Source organism: Pyxicephalus adspersus, chromosome 9, assembly GCF_032062135.1.
Source record: "Pyxicephalus adspersus chromosome 9, UCB_Pads_2.0, whole genome shotgun sequence".
In the NCBI taxonomy this organism is placed as follows: domain Eukaryota; kingdom Metazoa; phylum Chordata; class Amphibia; order Anura; family Pyxicephalidae; genus Pyxicephalus; species Pyxicephalus adspersus.
In genome coordinates, this window is record NC_092866.1 from 45266630 (window position 1) to 45290796 (window position 24167).

The 24167-nt window shown below is 37.9% G+C and overlaps 1 protein-coding gene across 1 annotated transcript; it reads left to right on the forward strand.

Annotated features, from left to right (window-relative positions):
* The first annotated feature begins 1874 nt into the window (after window positions 1-1874).
* Window positions 1875-22270, forward strand: BEST1 (bestrophin 1). The gene is made up of 10 exons (XM_072421784.1): window positions 1875-2029; window positions 4684-4849; window positions 6057-6151; window positions 13543-13776; window positions 14160-14314; window positions 15380-15457; window positions 15539-15691; window positions 15940-16020; window positions 19041-19192; window positions 20011-22270. Exons 2-10 carry the CDS (start codon window positions 4698-4700, stop codon window positions 20912-20914), a joined length of 2004 nt encoding a protein of 667 aa, XP_072277885.1. The 5' UTR covers window positions 1875-2029; window positions 4684-4697; the 3' UTR covers window positions 20915-22270.
* Window positions 22271-24167: the final 1897 nt, after the last annotated feature.

The following is a 24167-nucleotide window of genomic DNA, read 5'->3' on the forward strand; positions in this document are numbered from 1 at the left end:
AAGGCACACTTCATGTCTCCAGTAAGTTTCAGGGTCATGAAGTGTATCATCCTTAAGGAGTTCCAGGATTTTTTACTTTATAATACAGTGCTTCCCAGAACTTTGTAGCTGTTTTCCAGATCACAGCATGAAGAAGTTACTTAGAATATTCTGCAACAATAAACTGTGCCTCCCTAAACACTTTAGCATACTTGAGCGCCAGCAACTGGAACAAAACAACCAGCTTTGCAGTTGGCCTGAGTTTGTTTTATAGAGATTTCACAGTCGCCTCTGGAATCCCCTATCCTGCAAAGTCCTAACAGAACTACCATCAGAAATTTCTGGGCTCCAAGCTAGGTAAAATTCCTTGGCCTCCCTCCCCCATGTCTAAAAGTTCCAGAATTGCAAAAGTCAAACACTTTTGATCGAGGCTTGGTACAGAAGTACCCCTTCTCCCCTCCTGATGGTGGCCCTGGGTCCCAAGTGATCTTTATCGGCCAGGAGACATTCAACATTTGAGGGAAAGAATATGGAGCAATACTCATGCATTAACATTTATTAAAGCACTCTATCCTTTGCAGCGCTAGGTCCCAGGTTAGTATCTCGGACAGGACACTATCTGCATGGAGTTTGCAGGTTCTCCCTGTGTTTGCGTGAGTTTTCTCGAGTACTCTGGTTTCCTCCCACATTCTAAAAACATGCAGTTAGGTTCATTGGTTCCCCCTAAAACTGTTCTTAGACTGTGTTAATGGCATATGACTATGATAGGGACATTAGATTGTGAGCCCCTTTGAGGGACAGCTAGTGACATGACCATGGACTTGGACATGTAAATCGCTGTGTAATATGTTGGGGTTATATAAGTACCATGTAATATTAATATTAACAATAATAAAAAAAAATTACTTTTAAAGTAGCATCATTATAGCATACTTGGTGCTATTCTTCCAGCAAGAACTGATAAAGCATCTTGGAAGGCTGCAAAACGTCTTCAACCTTACTTGAACAAGTCCAGTTGACATCGACTATCTACTGCTAGATTTACAATGGCCTGGATAAATGACAACCTTCACAGATAAAGATAGAGCTTTTGGCTTGCTGTTTTACTCAGACCATTGCATATTAGCCCTATGATCACTTCGGTTTTAATGAACACACCTGTCTGAGAATAACTTCATTGAAAACACATTAAAAGATGATGGTAATTTTAAAAAGTTTGCAATTTAAAAATACTTTTTTTTACCAAAGTTTATTTATAACTTAGAACCATTGGTAATGATGAACTTTCTGTGCAACCAGCAATGAAATAAATAAAAGGATTGCAGTCTCATCAAAGAGTTTTCAAGGCTGTGCACGGCAATGAATCCTAATGTGACCAGGGATGGATACTTTATGCAGGAAAAGGTTGTCCATAGCTGAGTCCCTGCACTACTTTGTTAAAAGCAATGTTATGATATACAGTACTTCACCCAACTAAATCAAGCTAGGGTTTAAGTTCAAGCAACTAAATCATTTGAAACATGATGCGGTGCTGTGTTCATCCACCCATGCCAACATCTATTAGGTGTGACTTATTTTGTCCCATTTTTAACTTTTTTATGTTTATATTATGCATCTGAGTTTGTTTAGAACTATATATATATATTTACTGTACAATTACCATTTTTTGCCAAAATGTAATGTCTCCTATGGGGAGTATTATTTTCTCTTCTGTTTTGGTTACCTTTTTATCATATTAGGATGGTTTGGGCCTAACCCACATATTAAGGAGTTGTTAATTCTGTCCCTATTAATCTCCAAGAAAATCCAAACAGGAAAAGATATAAAGTGCAAACAGTTTATGTCTGAGCAGAGAAAGCAGTGCCAGGAGCTGCGCACGCTAAGCCCACAACAGTACGCGGATGATAGTGGGGGTGTTTCTTACAGGGACAACAAAGTGCACACTGTAAGGGGGATTATGGGATCACAAGGAAAGACTTGCTTATTTCTGCTGGAGAGCTCAATGGGTGAAGACGGGAATAACTGGGGCACAACAACTTGGTGCTGAATGGTGAGTAACCTTCTAATTGACTTCTAATATGACTCTATGATCATGTAACTAAACTGTTGAACTTTATAAGAAATTTTTATGGATTTTTAATTAAAAAGAAACCCCCATACCCTTCTCCTGATTGACCTGGGTACACAGCATTCCTATGAAGATTAGGTATGACGCTCTGTCCACACTCAACTGGAAGGACCCATACCTGGCAGACAACCGTTAAAGGGCCATATATAAAAACATTATAAAATTATTGCATTTCATATTGTTGTTACGAATATAGTCTATCATATATTGTAATGTTTGTGGATATTTCACAAAATGGTAAAGGGATTTTTTTTTAACTTACAGTATCTTTTATGACCACCAGATGGATGTGATGTATTTTACTTGCAAACTAAATACTGTGTGGGCATCATTATCATTAATAATATTACTACACAGTATTTATATAGCGCCGACATATTACGCAGCGCTGTACAAAGTCTATAGTCATGTCATTAGCTGCCTCCCAAAGGGGTTCACAATCTAATGTCCCAACCATAGTCATGTTTTTAATACAGTCTAAGTTTAGAATATACATGCATCTATATATTGCATCGGCATATTTTTTCTGTTGATGTGAATTGTTACAGTTGTTACAGTTTCACTGTGAACTGCTTATTGCAATGGCACTGTTTGCAAAAGCAGTACTAAGAAGCTACACTAAACATTTTTTTATTATAGTGTGAAATGTGTTGGAGAACAAATGCTCCTCTTCAAAAATGTCCTTAATATTCAGAACTGGCATGCAATTTACATCATCTGTCTATATATAAAGGGAAAATAATAACTTAAAAGTCAAATTAGCACTTTGAAGTGTGCAATTAGTGCCTGGGTTTGGCACTGATTTATCACAGAGGATATATTTCAGGTTGTGGTCAGTTTTCCTTCATTTCTTATTATATTTACATGCTGATAAATCATACTTAGTGTATTTGTTATTTTTTATTTCCTTATATAAAATCTTTATCCTAGTCATAAACTTTTAAAGTATCATTTATATTTTACTTGTCAGCTGCGTTCTAATAGGTAAAGCGTAAAATTTACATAAACGTATTACCTTTTAGTAAGCTCGCATTGCTTCTCCTGACAATGCTTTCATCTACCATTTTCTCAATGATCCAGAACCATTGTTGCCCAGGATTACTCTGAGTCAGCATCTAATTCCTGAACCACAGACAAAACTTATTTTAAATGATGGACACAGATTGGAGAAAAGTTAGAAATATTACAATTTTCTGTACCTTTTGGGGAAATTTATTATACATATATATATTTTGGATGTTTATTGACATTGAATATGAGGAGATATGGAGAATATCAAAAGTTACGAGGACAGGAGCTGACCTTGGTTCAAAAGGGAATTTCCACTCACATTTAAACTTAATTTTTGTTTTATTTTCCGATCAGAAAGTGAACTGCCAACCTCTTTAATGGTCCACAGATAACAAACAATAAAAAAGAGAATCCCTGAAGGGGATTTTAGTTATTCTCTACAGTATCATAAACTAAAAAAAAAAAAAAAATGATGTGTGCTGTGGATTTACTTTAAATGTCACTTTGACCTTACAATAAGCCTTGCTAATATCTAAATTTCTCTAGGCATCCTTACTTTAGTAGACCTCAAAGAAATGAAAGACCAGAAATCTTTGTAGTAGTACTGATACATGCACAGGAAATAAAATAGGTGGGTAGCACAGTGGCCTTTGCAGCGCTAGGTCCCAGGTTTGAATCTCGCCCGGGACACTAGCTGCATAGAGTTTGCAGGTTCTACCTGTGTTTGCATCAGTTTCCTGCGGGTACTCCAGTTTCCTCCCACATTTCAAAAACATCCAGTTAGGTCAGATGGGTTTGCCCAAAAAAATTGTCCCTAAAGTGTGATAAAGACATATGACTGTAGGGACATTAAGTTGTGAGCCCCTTTGAGGGACAGTTAGTGACATAACTATGGACTTTGTACAGCACTGTGTAATATGTTGGCGCTATATAAATACTGTATTATTTTAATAATAATGATATTCTGTATAAGGGAACGAATTGATAACCAGGAGTTAATTTAACAACCTCAGACCCTTATGCTATTAGAGTACATCCCATCTGAATATACTATACCCTTTCCTAATGACTTAAATACCACTTACATCAGGGTATACCATAATTGTATACTTGGTACAGCTTCAAAAGAACAGAAAAGAGTACTTTTTTTTTAGGTTTTTTAGGTATTCTCAATCTTTAAATCTTTATACACACAGTTTAAAATTCATCAATGGTATTTATTTTTAATTATCAATAAAAACAACCATATTGGTTACCATACATCAAAAAATCTTTAAGTATGCAGACTTTCTTTGTGACAATTCTCTTTAATTATGACACATTTCGCCTAATACAGCTTTATCAGAAAAAAAAACTTAGCTGCTTCATATATGATTCTAAATACAAACAAAGACAATTTCATTTCAGTTTATCACATAAATTGATTTTTACTAAAAACTTAGCTGCTCCATATATGATTATATCGAGCAACTTTTTTTTGGAAATGTCCTGTGATATATCTCAAAGATATTCATGTTATCTCTCTGTATTACATATATTTTATAATCATTTCACCCAATCAACAGGATTATCTGTAATTATGACGGTGACATACAGCAATCGTGTGGCAGATGCTAAGCTTGGCACCTTCTCCCGGTTGCTCCTCCGATGGAAAGGCAGTATCTACAAATTATTATACAAAGAATTCCTCATCTTCATTGGCCTCTACTTCATTATCAGTGCTACCTACAGGTATATATCTGCATATACATTGTAGCCTACATAGATGTGATAAGTATTTATACAAATTTTTGCATTTTGTTCAAACCTATAAATAAAATTAGGTTAGATAATTCTGAAAAACTGAATATGATTTTTTCATATTTGTTATATATAGCCAGCAGAAGCTGCATTTTTGGTTGGCTTATCTCTGCTGTGTCAATAAACTGCTTTACTATAAAAGCCTCAATAACCTAATGCAATCTGACCTCCAGCTGTTTAGCTCTCTCTCATATCAGAAAACCAGGTATGCACTGAAAATGGGAATATAAGGGAGCAATCTGTTTATTTTTAAATCAATATTAAAAAATGTATTTATATTTGAAGTATTTTGCATTCCTGGTTCCTCTTTTCTTCCTTTACTGCTACTCAAATGCTAATTTAATGCAAGCAGTGCAATCAATGTATGGGCTCTTAGGAGTCATTATACAAATATCAAAATGCATTGATGAGTAGACAGATGGAAGTTCCTATGCAGGTTATATTTCAATTTTTGATCTAGGTTATATTTCAATGCAGACCACCTTTATAATCTACACATGGGATGCAAAGACACAATGAATGAACTAAATGAAATATAGTGAAAGGAAGAGAGAAAGTTTTTGATGGGCTCTATGAGATCTGCCCCAGCTTCTACTACACCATTCAGAAATAGATTAGTAGTACCAGTGGGGTGATAAATTCTGGGGAATTAAATAGCATTGTGCTATCTGTTCAGATCTGGGACCACAGCACGTGGCAGAGGGAAGTCTTCCAAAACTTGTGAAAAAAAATGTCAAACTTTCACCATGCCCACCAATCAATGAGCCACCATGAACACTTTACCTGGTACACGTACATTATCCAACAGAAAGATTTCCCTACCATGCTTATACTTGAAGACAACCTTCATGCTGATGAGGTTTTTTTGTTCTAAGATAAAAAAAAATCCTTTTTTCAATTGTTAATAACATTAGCTGCCATTTAATTATCATTAATATTAGAATAATTGACACTTTAAATGTCCAAAATCAGTGACATTGTCAGGATGCACTAACTTTATGAAGGGGAGTAAGTATTTTTGCAAGCACTGTTGGTATTGTAGTACCAACTGCAATTTATACTATTGACCTCCTTATTACCAAATCACCTCCACTGATTATCAGAGAATGGTAATGATTTCTTTTTATTTGTACTACAGGCTCCTTCTCAATGAGCAGCAGAAAATTCACTTTGAGAGGCTGGCACTTTACTGTAACAACTATGCAGAGCTGATTCCAGTGTCATTTGTCCTAGGTAAGACTTATGATTCCTAAACATCATTTATATGTATTATACTGACTATTTTGTATTTCAGTAAATTTTTCCTAGGGTTTAAAAAAAAACAAAAAAACAAAGTATGGACAATACAGCCAAAAAAAGACAGAGAGAAAACATTTAGGGTAACCCTGGGAAGAAAAAACAAAAATTACCCATCAGAATTAGGCAGAAAGTACCCTTTACAAATATGGTACTTTTTATTTGCAGGACAGTCTTTCCACATATTCAAAACACTGGATTTGGCTTTAAAACCCATAATTCAACAATATATATTTCTCTGATCGTTCTTGAAAAGGGAAATAGGGAGATTGCTTAAAGGGGGGGTGCATAAACTGGAATATAGGAAAGAGACATGGGGAAAAGGAAAGTTGAAACATTGTTCAGTACAAAAAGGGGACCTAAAAATAACGGAAGAGAACAGAGAGAGGAAAGATAGTTTCCACTTTCAAGTTGGCAGATTAGTGTCTCAGATATTAAATCCACATGTCCCAAGTTTTATTCAACATTTTATCATTGATCACTATATAGTTCAATTTAACGTTGGCCTGTTTCAATGGTAATATAGCTGGCTTACAAAATTCAGTTAAAGTGATACGAGCCCTTTACAACATATACTGGAGAAGTCAAAGCAGATATTTATGGAGGTCCAAATCGAGTTTGTTAAACAAAGCACTTTCCAGGGACTTGGGAACATTTAAAAACTGTCACACTTACCTCTTCCTCACTAAAGCGCAGGTGTCTCTCTTCTGCGAATGCGGGCAGTTCTGACCCTGAGTGTGTCCACGCTCCCAAGCTTTATCAGTTTAGCCCAACCCTACCCTCCTAATCATCCCTGACTATTTAGCTAGCTCAGACACAGCACTCAGTGTTCATGCAATGTGTCTCCACTAGTGCCGAGCCCCTAGTTCTGCTGAACTAGTTCCTGTACACCTGTTGCTAAATTCATTGTTTCCTCTGTCCAGCTCCACTTTTTTGCAAGCAGTAGCACCCCAAAGTGGCCCCGTCTCTCCAAGCATGACACAAACTCTACATACAATTATACAAAACTACCAAATGTGAGCCATTGTTACTCTCTGGCCACATCCCTGAAAGCCTAATGGCGAGCATTGTGGGTTCAGCTTGGCTATGCAATTAGGTATCAAATACCAATGTAATATAATTTTATAGTTGGCTTTAACCAGGGAGATATTTATTGAAATGTTTGAGAGATCTGATGCTACCTGTTGCCAGTTCTTTACTTCCTAGGTCAAGCACAGGTCCACCTCCCAATAAGACATATAGGGGAGTTTACTCGAGGGCGAGAAGAGAGACTGATATAATTTAAATATTAGACCTTGGGTCATCTCAATGGATCTACAAGAGTTTTTAAAATGTGTAGACCAGAATGGGGGTGATTCATGTCTAATCTTAGATTAAAAATGTGAAGGAAATGATTTGGTGATAACCAAACAGTTCTATGTAAGGAAGCTGTTCATTGGTTAATAAACATTAAAGGTCTACTATATCTTGCCCATGAAGAAAGTCACCAATTCTTAAGAAGGCTTTGCTTGTCCACCATTTAAACTGGTGAAAATGTAGTCTGGAAGGGAACTCAAGATTTCCCCATATCTGTGTCAGAGGAGTGTGAGAAGAACATAGGGAGCCTCTACACCTGTGCCTGTCCCAGAAAAAAAGTAAATAGGATAAAGTATAGGAAAGTAGTCCAAGAAAATTTTGGTGGTCCGCGGATCTGGCCGGTGCGCCCCCCAGCGGGATCACGAGAAGGATCCCACTGAGGGGGCCACGGGGGGGCCGGGGCCGGGAGTTGAAATCATACCTTTATTACCCTGCAAGCTTTATTTCCCCAAATAAATTACACTGCAAAACAACAACTTTGCTACTGGGAATAACACATGTGATTCACATGATATCAAGTGTGCTGATTCCAAATCTGAACTCAGTATTTGTTTATCACATACAGATTTTAGGTAATAGGCATGCTATAGCTGGGTAAATGGTCAGTAATTGAGTAATGTATTTTACATGGGACCATTATACCAGTTGCAGCTACCACTATGCCTGCTGCCACCTCAGCAGAATCATGTCTCCTATTGGCGTGCATGTTCCAGCAGCGGCTGGGCTCGGCTGGGCTGGGCAAGTCAGTGAGCTGACATCAGAAATAGGTATATGAGGCGAGATGGACCAAGGGCTTGTCTCCAGTGCGAAACAATCTTATTGGATAGTACAGCTAGGCCATAGTGAGTTTGTTTTGAGCTAAAGATGAGTAGGCGCAGCTGTGTTAATAAACTGGACAATTTTTGCTACATTAGTGGCAAATATACCCCGTGTGATCAAAGCAAGAACCTAACCAAGAGGGTGAGATTTGCTTATAAGTATTACTTTGGATGTGAAATTGGAGATCAGGATAAAAGCTTGGCACCTCATATCTGCTGTCAAGTGTGTTACGTTGGCCTAACACAATGGCTGAATGGGAAAAGGAATAAAATGCCTTTTGCTGTGTCTATGATTTGGGGTGAGCCAAAAGACCATCACTCGGACTGCTACTTCTGTATGAGTAAAATTGCTGAGTTTTCAAAGAAGACTAAGTCAAAAATTGTCTATCCTGATTGTGAATCTGCTCTGAAGCCAGTGCCACATGATGCAGAGAATCCAGTGCCAATCCCTCCTACATCTGTTGTTACTGACAGCGACATGTCGGATGAGGTTCAGGAGGATGATGTCGATGTTAATAAATGTTTGGAACCCCAATTTTAAGAGGGTAAGCCACATTTTATAAGCCAATCAGTTTTAGATGATCCAGTAAGGGACCTGTCTTTGTCAAAAGAGAAGTCTGAACTGTTAGCCTCCAGATTAAAGGAGTGGCTTAGCTCATGCCGAGGGAATGAAAGAGACATACAAATCCATGGAGGTCATTTTGAAACTGATTACCTATTCAGAACACAAGTGGAACGTTTGTGGTGACCTGAAGGTGGTGGCACTCCTTCTTGACCTGCAATTGGGATATATAAAATATATGTGCTTTCTGTGCCTGTGGAACAGTCATGATGACAGCAACCATTACAAAGTGAAAGAATGGCCACCCAGACCAGAACACACTGTTGGCCAGTACAACGTGAAGCATAAATCTCTCTTTGATCAGTGATGTTATCTTCGTCAAAAGAGAAGTCTGAACTGTTAGCCTCCAGAATAAAGGAGAGGAATTTGCCACAAAAAGGAAGAACAACTTCACACTTTCGTGATCGTCACACAAAGTTTGCAGGTTATTACAAGCTGGAAAACGATATTTGCTTCTGTACTGACGTGAGCGGTCTGATGATGGAGTTAGGTTGCGAATACATACCATAGAAGTGGAGATTGTTCATAGACTCGAGCAAAGCAAGTTTGAAAGCTGTAATACTGCATAAGGTAACAAAAAACCTTCTGTTCCTCTTGCCAATGCCGAGGGAATGAAAGAGACATACGAATCCATAAAGGTCATTTTGAAACTGATTAACTATTCAGAACACAAGTGGAACGTTCGTGGTGACCTGAAGGTGGTGGCACTTCTTCTTGGCCTGCAATTGGGATATACAAAAAGGAAAAAAAACAACGTGAAGCATAAATCACTCATTGATCCACAAAAAGTTTATCTTCTAACACTTCATATTAAACTTGGATTAATGAAAAACTTTGTCGTTTCAACGGATCATGATGGTAAGGGTTTTCAGTATCCAAAGGACAAGTTTGGAAAATTTATAACAGATGCTAAACCGAAAGCAACCATTTTTGTTGGTCCCCAAATCCGCAATTTGATGTGTGATGCCACATTTAGAGACAAACTCAACCCACTTGAAGTTACTGCTTGGGAATAATTTGTGCTAGTTCCACAAAACTTTCTGGGCAACCAGCGAGCTGAAAACCATGCTGAACTTGTGAACAACATGCTAACACATCAACTTGGCTGGCGAATGTCACTTAAAACTCATTTCTTACATTCCCATCTGGACTTCTTCCCACAAAATTTGGGTTATGTGAGTGATGAACAAGGGGAGAGGTTCCACCAGGACATTTCTGTTATGGAAACAAGATATCAAGGCCGGTGCATCCCCAACATGATGGGTGACTACTGCTGGTTTCTGCAATGGGAGACAGCGGAGAGCCACAATCACAAAAGCAAGTGCCTGAAACACTTCTGAAGTGTGCATGTGTGTTGAACAAAGACTTATGTGCAATTGTATATGTTATTACAACATAAAACTAAGTTTTTGTAATGTCATGGAACTATGAGGCAAAAGTTAGTTATGTATAGAGATTACATAGTAACTCCGGAACGGGAGAATGTGGCTAATCAGGTCTATACGCGTAATTAACTTAAGATCCTGACCTCCTAAACAGAATCAGACTTTAGATTTGGATTCAGCACACTTGAATTAGTATAGGACATGTGGTTTAGACCAAGTAACAGAAAATATTTATTTTTTTGTGATGCAGTGTTATATAAGCCTATTTTTATATTTGACTATTTTACATTATAACATATGCACATTATAGAGAGTGCTGCAAAGCTTCTCATTTATCCAGACCATTGTATAGCAAATAGTAGTTAGTCACATTTAACTGGAATCCTGCTGAATGTGACTACCTACTACCAGCTATTTTAAAAGGGGATTGATACAGGTAGGTAGTACAACTAAAGGGTAAATGTGCATCTGCTGAAAGGCGTGATATCACTGTACATCTGTACCATACAATGTCTAGGAGAATATGCTTTAGTAGTAGCACTCTAGTCTACTATATTCTATAAACAATACCTGAAAGGGCCCCACTACAATACAATTATGGAAGCTGAGGTCACTGTATTATTACACAGAGAGATATCTTTCTAATACCCAGCCCTATGTCAATTACAAATATTTGTAGGATTCATTCAGTAAAATTGCTTGTCTCTAGTTGGTTTAACAGGTTTTATTATAAATCTTAGCATAGTCATATTTGCATAATACATTCATCCAGGCTTACAGCCATTGCTACATAAGTGCACACTATAATTAGACATTTCCTGGTCTTTGGTTTTCATGTTATTCTGATCCCTAAATACCATCATTGTCCCATACATTATACTTATCACATGTGTAATTGTCATTAAAGGGTTGCGTAAGCAAACTATGGCGCTTGGTAAACACTGCTGCCTACACATGCATGAAAGGTTTATTCAGGTTTATAATCAGATTATAGAGTCTTAACAATGTTTAACAATGCTGTTCTGCATGAAAGAATATTTACAGCTTCTAGATATTTGTGCATAGTACTCACAGTGATTGTGTCTGCTCACATAAACTGTACATATCATTGATAGCAAAGGGTGATGAAAGGGTGAAGAATGATCATTGCAAAGATGTGCTACCAACTTGATGGTTGAACTTTATGGACTTTTTTCAACCAGACCTTCTATGTAAGTAAGGTAAAGTTGAAAACAGCTGTACAACCTTATTTTGGATAAAGAGATGATCCTATAATGTTAGGTGAGATTTTATAGCATGATGTTATTACTTTTATGGGTTTTATCCAGTTTTTTAGGTTAATTAAATTGCATGTAAGGCCATTTTTTTAGTTTAGGCTGTACTGCCTGACTGGTATTTATGCCAGCCAAGGGCATGAGATTATAAACATCATACACGCTTTCGATAGTCTTCAGTGTCCTAGTATCCAGACTCCTACCACATTTCTCCCAGGGGTGGTTTTAGGCAAAATGGGGTCCTGGGCAAATGTGGAATCCCTAAATGCACAGCATTCCAACCCCCTGCACACCTGATAATTTGTAAATTATGGCCTCGGAGAAGGTGTGGGCCCTAGACATTTGCCCATTTTGACCTACTTAGGGCCCTAGTTTTTTTCACACTTCAATAGAGCCAACCCCAATTTTTAACACTCCCATCTTTTGTCTAAAGTCATGACTTCACATGATAACAGGAGATTTGAATTTTAAATCATGGCAGAGGGTGCTGATTCTGACAGCATCTCAGCACAATAACAGCTGACTTTTCCCTGGGGCACATGGGAGGGATGTCAGCAAACAGCCATTAAACAAAGTGGATGGACCAAGGCACCACCAAATCCAGCAGACTAGGACAGACCGATCTTTTGCTGGCACAGAGGGTGACCAGTAAAAAGATACATCCCTTTACTAAAATAATATTACTTAAATAACTACTTAAATGGATTACTTTACTAAAATTACCTAAAAAAAAAATAGTAAAAAGAATAGTGTCTAAAAAGGGATTTTCCTTCACTTTAAATACTTTTTCTCTCAATTGCTAGTAAGTCCCCTGGACAGAACATGACAGAACCATTCTAGTGGAGCACAAACAGCAAAAAAAGAGTTTATACCCATTCTCTGCACTCTGCACACCTAAACTGAAAAAAAAACAGCTTCCTCACGCTGTATAATTCCAAAAAATTCCCATTGCCATAGCGCCATAAGGCACTATGTTTTGAGCTTGATATGTTCTTCCTTAGAAGGTATACCAGCCATAAAGCACTATGATAAAACCTGAATAAAGATTCATTAAGGCCCCAAAGAAAACTTTATCACTGTGATGCATTTCTATTACTATTTCTATCTCTGAAACATTTAGCATTACTTGCTGAGGTCACTCAAATTCGAGGTTCATAATACAGGAGAGGTGGAGCTAGGTTTGACCTCGAATGACTTGCTCATAACATCAGCTACCTATACACCATAATTTATTGATGATTTTTGCTTTTGACAACCTATTTTTAGTACAGTACCATCTGTTAGAAGTTAACATGTGCTTTGCCTATGCAGGGAAATGCAACAGATTTGGGTTAATGTTTCCCCTCCTTTGCTTACCCTTTCCTTTCAGCCATTTAGACCCAGGAAAATAGGACTTATGTAATGTCCAGGTCAGTTTACAAAGGGCTAACAATTGATCCCCCCCCCCCCCCCCAACTGGACCGCTTTGACCCAATAATGGATCAGGGCAAGAATTACATGTTTCTTTGTACTAGACAGTAGTAATTATTTGTGCTGTTGACAGATGAACATAATGACAAAATAGTAAAGGTAAAGTGTCGAGTGCTCCAAAGGAGAGGGCATTAAAGCTAATTAATCACCTTGCCTTGTAAGTGCCAATTTATTTTATAATGTGCTGCCTAATTGACATTTATTAGCTCTGTCCTAAAAAAAACATTGGTATTTATTTTTCCAGACTAGGGATGTTTGATGTGTAGTAGTAGACTCAAGGGGTTTGTCTCCCTGCTAAATGTTCCCCAATCACATTGTTGTACATTTCTTTAGCAGTTCTTACCCTTTTTTGTCCGCATTATGAAGAAAGCAATATACAGTATAATATTTATTTTCCTATTAGGTTTCTATGTCACGCTGGTGGTTTCCCGGTGGTGGGCCCAATACGAGAGTGTGCCATGGTTAGACCGCATCATGTGCTTGGTATCCAGTAATGTCCATGGCACAGATGACCGAGGAAGGATGCTACGACGCACTCTTATGCGATATACCAGTCTTTGTGGGGTTCTAATACTGCGTTCAGTTAGTACTGCTGCTTACAAAAGATTCCCTACCCTGCAGCATGTTGTCAATGCAGGTAAGTGTCACTCAAAAGAATAACAACCAATAAACAAAATACAATAGAAAAAGTAGACCTTTCTGCTTGCGAGGTCTCGATTTGTGTAAAAGCCTATATGCCAGAGGATAGTTTCATGGTAGGAGAGAGAAACTCATTTTAGTTTATGAACACTTTTATTTCCCACGTAGTCCTCATGTAACATTTCACATAGATAAAGGATGGTGATCAGAAATGCATGCACCTAGGAAAAGCCGTCTACAGCTCACTACACTTATTACCAACTCACTGTAAAATCTCCTCCAAATCTACCAACAACTATGAATTCTACATGACCAGGTAAAAATTAATTGTATAGTTTAGGAAGGCCCTCATTTAACCTTATTTTTATTTGTTGACCCCAGGTTTCATGACACCAGCTGAACGTGTGAAATTTGAGGCCATTTCTTCACCCCATAATAAATTCTGGATTCCATGTGTCTGGTTTGCCAATCTGGCGGTAACGGCAAGGACGGAGGGACGAATCCGTGATGGCTTTGTGTTGCACCTTATCCTAAACGTGAGACAATGTATCATGTTTGCCATTACAGAATATATTACCTAGAAACGGATATTGTTTGTCCAAGTTATAACCAAACTAAAAAGGGCCAGATGATCTCGGATGAATATGAGAGTTCTCAAGAACATACAAGGAGATAAACTTTAAAAACATTTCTCATTTTTTTATTTTTAATATTTATTTATTTTCAATAAATATGTATCAGGTTTAGCCATTCAGCCAAAACAGAATTTGTAAGGTCAAGTACAGATGTTGGAGGAGACCTGAGTTAGGGCATTCCAATAAATCCCACCCAAAGGTGTTTAGTATTGTTGAGAGATCTCTGCTGGTCATCAACAATCTTATCAAACCACATCTTTATGAACCATGCTTTATGTACTAAAGCACATTAATGCATAATAAAAGCCTTCAACAAACGGCTACCACAAGGTTCAATAACCAGGGTTCCTCCAGACCTGCTAGAAATTATTTGCATAATGAGTGATTTGAGTGAATGAGTGAGAATATAGTAATTATAGAAGGGGTTCCCTGAAGACCTGAAAGTTATTCCAAGGGGTTCCCCCATGTTAAAAGTGTCAAGAAACACTGGTCTAAAATGTTACACTGGAAAAATCTGTCCATATTGTCTGGGAGAGGGTTAGATGTCCCCATACTTTAGACTAAATAATGTATTCAAGTCAGAAATCTTGGTCTGCATATTGCAAAGGCAAAGTCTTTGTATTTCTCTAGCTACAGGTGTTCTTTGGAGTTCCTTTGGGCCCTTTTATTATATATAGCCTTTGGAGAGGCAATAATACCAATACCAAGGAACAATAATTAGGTAGCCTTTTTTAAAAGCCGTTATTATATTGTAAATGACAACAACTTTTTATAAGACTAGCAGAACAATTTCCCTTCTATGACTAGAATTATGGACATCACATCATCCTGCTTTTAGATTGTCTGTTAAAGTTTGAGGTGTTGATCATCTCCAGCACCAACTGGAGTGTGGTCTTCTATTCAGATGCATATATTGAAGTGACAGAGCAGTTTGCGTAAATAATTATGTATTATTTTGTTTTTTAGGAACTTAATTCATTACGCACACAGTGTGGAAGGTTGTTTGCCTATGACTGGATCAGCATTCCATTGGTGTATACACAGGTGAATTCTTTTACTTTTACCTTTTATTTCTGAGCCTGATATATTTTTATTCTCCCTACATTCATATTTTTTTCTTTTTAGGTGGTCACAGTGGCTGTATACAGTTTTTTCCTGGCTTGCTTAATTGGTCGTCAGTTCCTAGACCCTAAAAGGGGCTACCCAGGCCATGAACTAGATCTTTATGTCCCTGTATTTACACTGCTGCAGTTCTTCTTCTATGCTGGTTGGTTAAAGGTAGCTAACTTTTCTACACCATGTTGTGTGTTTCTGTGTGCCTTTTGTAGGGCAGTTATACGTTTGAATTTTACATTACAAGGCACTACAAGATTCAAATATCAGACCTCCACTGCATTACACACAATATGCCTAAAATGATTGGGGTGCATTGGGGTGCTATTCAAAATAATGCACCAAGATGTAAGATGCATATGTAAGATGTGGGTCCTAAAAAATAATTAGGGAGTTCCTCTGTCTTTTTACAGGTGGCTGAACAACTGATCAACCCCTTTGGGCAAGATGATGATGACTTTGAGACAAACTGGTTAATTGATAGAAACTTTCAGGTAAAGATTGGCTTCGGTGAGATCACAGCACTTTATTTCCTTGATCTGCATACCTACTGTGGCTCCTATGAAAGGCTCCCACACATTGGATCTTTTATTTTATGAGAATGCACACCTGGCTCTAACATTTCTGGTGAACAGGAACAGATTAAGGAATTATGGCAGCCATAAAGCAGTGTGTTTCAGTACAGTAAACACGGTGTAGGATGCATGAGAACGCTTGCCATACATGCAAAAACTGCAGCTGGGAACCTCAGTAAAATGACTGCTTGTTAAGCATTTGAACTTATGGTTGACCAGTGAACTGTAGAACAAATAAAAGCAGTATCCAGACAGCACTAAAGTTAGTGCTGAGTGAACGTGTTTATGACCTAACTGTTCTTGCTTTTTATAGCATGAGTGATACTGAGGACATAGTATGCATAGAATGTATGTAAACAGGTGGCTCACTTGCAGCATAAACAGGGCACACCACTTTATATTTTACTTTTTGTACCTTATATATCACTTGAATGTAATAACAAATTCTACTACTAATTAAAAAGATTTAGGCATATAGTTTAATTCAGAAAAAATGTGGAACATTCAAAATAGTTAGAGAAGGGTATCATGTTTAAAAAGTCCTAAAAGAGATAACATTCCTGGAAGTGATAGATTAGTGAGCAAAAAGGGGTTAGAAACTATTTCAGGTTTTATTGCTGTATCCCCATTATAAATATTTTCTTCAATGGGTACTGCTGGGCCACCATCAGGGAGGGACTACTGTACTGGGCCCTGTATCTACCCCACAAAGGCTGGGTCTACACGGATCTTTTCTAAAAATGCATGTAAACGTTCCTACTGCGTTTATATGCACTTTTATTAGCTTTTAAAAAATGCCTTTAAAATGCTGGAAAACGTCCATGCGGCGTAAATTAATGGAAGCGTTTACCCGTGTTTTCCCACGTTTTTGGACATTTTCCAGCATTACCCTGCATTTTAATTTTTTAAAAGTTGCAAGCAACGTTATAGATAAAGCTCATAAACGTGCCTCAAGGAAACGTCCTGGTGTAGATTAGCCCGTTGGAATGCATGGGGATTTCAAACAAGGGCTTTTAAAGCCTCAGGTTAAACGCTGGGGAAAAGGTCCATGTAGACTTAAGCTACATACACACCTTCAATAATTATCGTTCAAAAAGAAACGATCAACAAACTATCAACAGTTATGAACCATATCATTGAACGATCTTATAATGCCAATTCTGTACATGCAAATAACGATATGATAGTTCAAAGATATTGTACACATGGTAGATGTGATCGTCTGAACTATACAGGAAGTGACGTGCACTGGAGGAAGTGATGTACAGTAAAATATATAAATAAATATATATATAAATATATAATATATATACATACATATACACACACACACACACACACACACATATATATATATATAGGTATATAGATAGATACACATGGACACAGTGAAGTTCCTGGTCAGAACATGCACGATCACTGAATGACCGTACACACAATAGATTACAAATGATCTTCCAATAAGTGGTTTTTGAAAACCACATTAGTGGTTTTTGCAAGCCGTTTTAAGCAGTTATACTGTACAACATTGCAACAAGTAGTTGAGTTTTTTGTCTATTTTCCATAGGCTCTGTGCAGGAATTTTTAAGCGTTCACTTTTTTAAAAAAACAAGAAAATACAATGCTTTGTTGGGTATTTGATGCCACTTACAAACACCTGAAAAGGCCTTATAGTCACCACCTGTTATCATTCCTATGTGCCTAGTGGATTCCAGTAATAGCTCAGGGTAATAAATGCCATAGTTTGTGTCATCCCTGTGTAAACTAATATTGTGATACTACATTGATTACACTCATGGAAGTCATTACACCCTTTACAAAACATTGGACCCTAGGAAGTGGGGTTGCAATACACAGGCAATAAACATTTGGGGCATATTACAAAGACAATGGAAAAAATGGGAAGTGCTAAGGGTGAGGTCATTTGAAACAAAATAGAAAGCTGACAAAATATAGCAGTTACACCTATGGCACAAAGAACTGGAAGCACTAATTTTGTTGTGCGTTGCTCTACTTTTTTTTTGATTACCCAACTACAGCTTTCCCTCACCCAACCTAAAAAATTGTGAGGCAAACATTGTAGTTGGAAAAGTTCCAACTACTGGCCTTTAGAAAGCAGCTGGAGGAGGTCAGGTAGGTGAGAAGAGATGGAGGTGGGTGGTTGTTTTGTTGTGTTGGTGTTGCAGCTCGCAGTAGAAAAAAGCAGGATCCGTATCATGCCTTATTATACGCTAACAGCCCTGCCCTCTCTGCCCCTCCTATTGGTGAAGTTCTGTCAGATTTTTCAACCCATCATATTTTGCTTCATAGAAGAACATCAAGGTTAATGTTAGGCATTTGGCAGGAGGGGAAAGGTTGGGCAGTGGGCATAAGGGGTTAAGGTTTAGGCACTGGGAATGGATGGTTAGGTTAAATATCAAGAAGAGGGTTTGCAGCCCTATTTAGTATACAGGTGTATCCCTCAAGCTTTAACTAAAAGCAACCAATGCCAAGCCTCTGTTCATGGCTGACTGACTCCAGATGAATTTTGACTGGTTGCAATAAGTCACTGCACTTACAGGACTTACACTTACTTGGCCTGTCTTTTACCAGTCTTCTTTGTTGTTTAGCCAAACCCCTACACATACAGCATTTGTCCTTCACAGCATTTGTCCTAGTTTAGTTCAGACCCTTCATTTGCACCTGGACAGAAAGCAAGGAGCCATTTGCACGAGCTGAATCTGGGCTAGCAGGCAAGGCAGCAAGATGGTCTAGCTTTAAAGAGAGCCAGGTGCAAGTGAAGCCTAACCCTCCATTTGCACCTTTCTTGCTAATCCAGGCCCTGCAATTGCACCTGATTTCCCTTGCTGCCTATCCCCAACCCTTTCCACTTGTAAAAAGTTGGCCCTGTATATTTACGTAAGTTATTTAATGACTGTTGCTGTGTATCTTTTCCCCAGGTGTCTCTAATAGCAGTGGATGAAATGCACCAGAATATGCCCCCATTGGAAAATGATATATATTGGAATGATACAGACCCGCAGCCTCCATACACTGCTTCCACAGTAGAGACCCGTAGACCATCATTCCTTGGTTCTGCTTTTGACATCAGGTAAAAGCAAAAGAAAAAAAAACTAGAGAGGACTGAAAACTTGGAAACAATATTTGGAACAGTCTTATATGTGGGGCAAAACCAAAATCTTTATGTATGGAGCTGTGCAAAACTAAATGATTATTAGAAAACCTTTCTTGTGAAAAACATAAAGGCCGCCATTGCTTCCTTGCACGGTTGTCAAACTGATCCTCTGGCTTCAGTATATTTAAGTCATTAACATGAAACAAATATGTAGATTTGAACATCTGACTTTCCTAATATAAACATATGTCCCAAGATAGTCCATCCAATTTAAATGCTGCCCTTTAGTTTCTCGGACAATAGGCTTATAGACTTGAAGTGTTGAGGGTATACAGAAGACCCATAGAGGGCACAAATACTCCAAATTCAGCCCCTAACCTTCGGAAGATTGAGGAAATGTCACAGATTAAAAAAAAATAAAAGAGGGATCTTTTCGCACTTAGGGTGTACTATGTCAAGACCCAGGGGTCTGAGCATGCACATTGAGGACTAATTGGAGCCTCTTGCCTCAGAAAAGCACCCCTAAGTGAGAGGAGCTTCCTGTTTGTTTTCATATCATTGAATTTGTAACCTCCATATCTTAAAACTCCCAAAGGCTAGGGGGAATTTGGAATGCTAATAGCCATAGGGTTTTTATGTGTACCCTGACAAATTTAGGACCATACAACACAAAGTTTAAACTTAATGGATTTCACTGCACATGTTCACTTCAAGTGGCAAACAAATCCATATGCAAATGCTAGTGCTCCAAGACTGTCAAGTCCCAATCTATAAATATTTCATCTTTCTTGCAGTTTACAAAAGGAGGATTTGGAATTTTTACCTCTTGAGCAAATTAATGAAAATGAAGAAGCCAATCATTCAACACCACTGCTTGGCCCCCTAGGACGTCTTTTGGGTGTTCATTCTCCAGGCCCACTACGCTCCAATTCACGAATGAGCTTGTTGATGAGACGCAGGAGTGGAATTCCTCCTGCACTACATCATTTTAATCACAGAGACATTGGAAACCCAAGAGGTGGAGAAGCTCTACGTGACCTTAATGTTTTCATGACAACACCTTTTTATGAAAGGCCTGGATTTTACAGTGCGCCTCAAACACCACTAAATGGAGGCCCTGCATTCTGTTCTTCTCGCTTTCCTGTACATGGAACAACTAATGTATGTCCTGTACAACGAAACAAGATAGGGACTTGTAATGAAAATGCAGAAGAGACATCCAGTCTTTCTCCTGGGTCCAAGGAGTGCTTTGTGTGGCCCCAGGGGTATATGGAAGATGAGGAAGAAGTTGTGGGCAGCAGTGAAAGTGCTCCTGTTATGAAATCTACTGAACAACCACCTGTACAGAGCCCTATACAGATTCCCAGAAGGTTAACAAGAGCCCAAGGTGTCTCTGCATTACTTCTGGGAAACCAAGCATTAGCTTCACCTGACATTCGGCACACTCCAGTTAATAAGACATCTCGTCCTATTTTTTCATTTTCACCAGTCAACTCCCCAAGTTTGCAAAGATCTTCCAGAATCTCTCATGGGCTCATGGATACAATCTCTGATGGAAATAACAAGGAGCAGAATGGAACACAGTGCCCATCTCCCAAAGACTCCGGGATAAGTCTGGCTGAGGGAGACTTTACACAGCTAATGGAGGTTATAATGGAGGCTGGGGAACCCTCAGAGGAAGATGGAAAAAATGGATAGATCAGAAATAAAGGAGGAAGAGTACATGGAGATTGATAAAAGGAAACAGTAGTACAATAAACTTACATCTTATAGATGTTTATTAAAATGTATCTGGAAATCCTTAATCAAGCAATAAAAATGTTGGCATGTTCTATTTAAAAATAAGTGTACGGCTGCCAAAATATATTGTTACAGTTTATCTAAATAGTTGATTTAGTAACTATAGCCCTATGCATTCTGTGATTGCTTAGAATATATATAATTTATTTATAATATAGAGATAGAAATTATAACCCAACTAATTGATTAAAAAACACTATCTAGTTGCCCTAAGGCTGGTTCTACACAGACGTTTTTAAAAACACATGTAAACGTTCCTATTGTGTTGTGTTTTAAACACTTTTATTAGTGTTTTAAAGCTTGCCTTTAAAATGCTAAAAAACATGGGAAAAAGTCTGATTGAAGTCAATGAAATCGTTTACCCGCGTTTTCCAGCTTCAACCCAGCGGTTTCATTTTTTTAAACGTTGCAAGCAATGTTTAAGATAAGGCTCATAAACGTGACTCAGAAACGTGTAGATTAGCCCATTGGAATGCATGGGATTTTCAAACAAGGGCTTTAAAAGCCTCAGGTTAAATGCTGGGGAAAACATCCATGTAGACTTAGTGTGAGGTTTGTTCCAATGGTGGCAATTTGGACTCGTACCTACTACAGCGGGGAGCTGTGTGTCACTTAAAGGGGAGGAAACTTCCCCCAGACTGACATGATGATGCCAGAACCTGCCCACTCTCCCATCACAGGCTCAGACCTGCTTGCTAAACATCCTGGGGGGGGACAGTAGCACAACTCTTGTTGTGTCCATACAAGCAACAGTAAAAAAAAAAAAAAAAAAGCTAAAAGTATATGTCTAGTATAACACCAATGTCTTTGTATTTCTAGTACCAATAAACCTATCATATAAAATATAGGGGGGTTCAAACTCCTAATCTTACAAAAATGGGATTCCTCATGTCTGGTGAAAATCCAGCGATTCCTCACTGACAGCTTGCACTTTAATTGGCATGTGTATAGTATTCCTTTTATTCTTCTTGAACACCACATACTTGCAGCTATGCAGACTGACAATTTACTATGCTCTTCACTTAACGACCGGGTTGTTGGAACAGAGCATCCATACTCAAGAACATTTTATGATTTGTGTGGAACACTGAAACACCTCGTCTTAACAAATTTATTCTTCGCCTTCCAAAGGATCAAGGGGGGATGGCTTTTCCAGACCCAATACTGTACCACAGGGCGGTACATTTGACCCGTTTAGTCGACTGGTGTAGACATGCCTGTTTTAAGGGATGGGTGACCCTGGAGGACGCACAGTCCCCCTAATGGTAGATTGCTTACTGCTATAACGGAAATGTTCTTATGTACGTATACAATTTATTTCTCTTTTCCATTTATCATTACGTGGCATGCTATATGTTCTCTTGAGTTACTGGATATGACTATTTCTGTAAAATTGTATGCCTTTTCACGCTTTTGCCATCTGTATACACTGGTTTGAGTTCTGTAATTGTCTGTTTTTATTGGTTGCTAATAAAAAATAAATATATAAAAAAAAAAAAAAACATTTTATGCTCGGGCAAGTTTGTTTTTTCGAGGATACATACTGTGTAAAAATTGGTCAGGTCATCCCCTTCATTTTCCATCTGGCCAAAAAACGGGTATGGTTTTTAGAGAACATTCTGGCTGTAATGGAATAGTTAGGTGTAACACCTGCAATCTTAGCCATATTCCCGTTTGACATTTATTTAGATTAGAGATATATCCTAAATTGCAAACAGCAGTCTTTGCAAACATCATATTACCATCTTAAACATAACCTACAAAAATAGGCTATTCATATTCTAAGTCATCAACTAAAATGTCTGAGATATAGGTAGATACCAATAAGCTTAATTTATGTTGAATATGTCAACAAAAGCTTGGCCTAGCCAGTTGATTCTCCTGCATAAGGTCGGGCTGTCCAGGTGCAGCTAAATATTTGTATGGTTTTGCACAGCTGAATATTCCATTGAAACTATTCTTCAAGGTAGCACTAAAAGATTAGAAAGAGCTGTTGAATTTGATGCATGTTTATTAACCACAAAAGAAGCACTGTATAAATATAGTACACCCCCAAAACATCAGAGCCCCACTTAGATAAATTATACTTTATCCCAGCACACTTGCTAGTAAAGAGCATAAGTGAACAAAGACAAGGCAAAAAACAAGAATGATTTATACAAATATCAAAAGATTGTTGGGATTACTAGGAATAGGAGCAGGTAATACATCACATGAGGATGCAATGCTAAAATTAGAAATGAAAACTTAAGGAATAAGAGCTTTGCCATGTGGAAGAACAAAATTTTTCTTTTAGCTCAATGTATTAGGCAGCCACTACTTAGCAACCCTGCCACATAGTAAATTGGAACTTGGCTGTGTATATTGGTCAACCAGCCAATAACATATCTTGATATGCTTGTAAGTTTTTAGGATTCATTAACAGGTCCATTTGATGTCCTTAATAGTTCTAGCAAAGTCTTACATTACATAGAATGGTTTGGATATGTAAAAACCATCTAATGCAAGTAAAAGCCTGTTGATCCAAATATCCAATAAAAAGGTAACAATTTCTGTGTGCATGAGGTATACATAATGTAGCGCATCAATTTCAAGTTTGCAATGTATTTATTAAATGGCACAGAATTACCAGGCAGTCTGTTTAGTCATAGGTATATATTATATACAAACACAAAGATCAGAAACTTGCCTTTACAGGAGGTGTGACTTCCTCTAAAATGGGTTTCTGCTGCTCTGTAATAGTGACTGTGTACATGCTTGTACGTAATTTGTGGTTTTAACTCCCTTTTTACATACATGTGAACAAACCTTATATTATTAGAATAAGCTTTTGGTAAGTGCTACAATATAGTCAAGTACAACTGGATTTGTAACTTGTTGTACAAAATATAGGTGGCCTTTTAGTTCCTAACAAATGCCCAAAAAAATTTCCTGCATATTGCAACCCTTTGCACTATAAACATATATAAGCAATGCACTTTAATACATGATTGAATAAATTTTTCTCTACAGTTGGTACCTACTTGGGCTTCGGTTCTTGACAGAACCACGTGTTCCCTTGCTTCCTATAAGCCTGTCAAATTTATTATGAGACAGCCCAACTATGACGTCTTTACTCTGTCTATGAATCTTTAAAAATACCATTATCTAC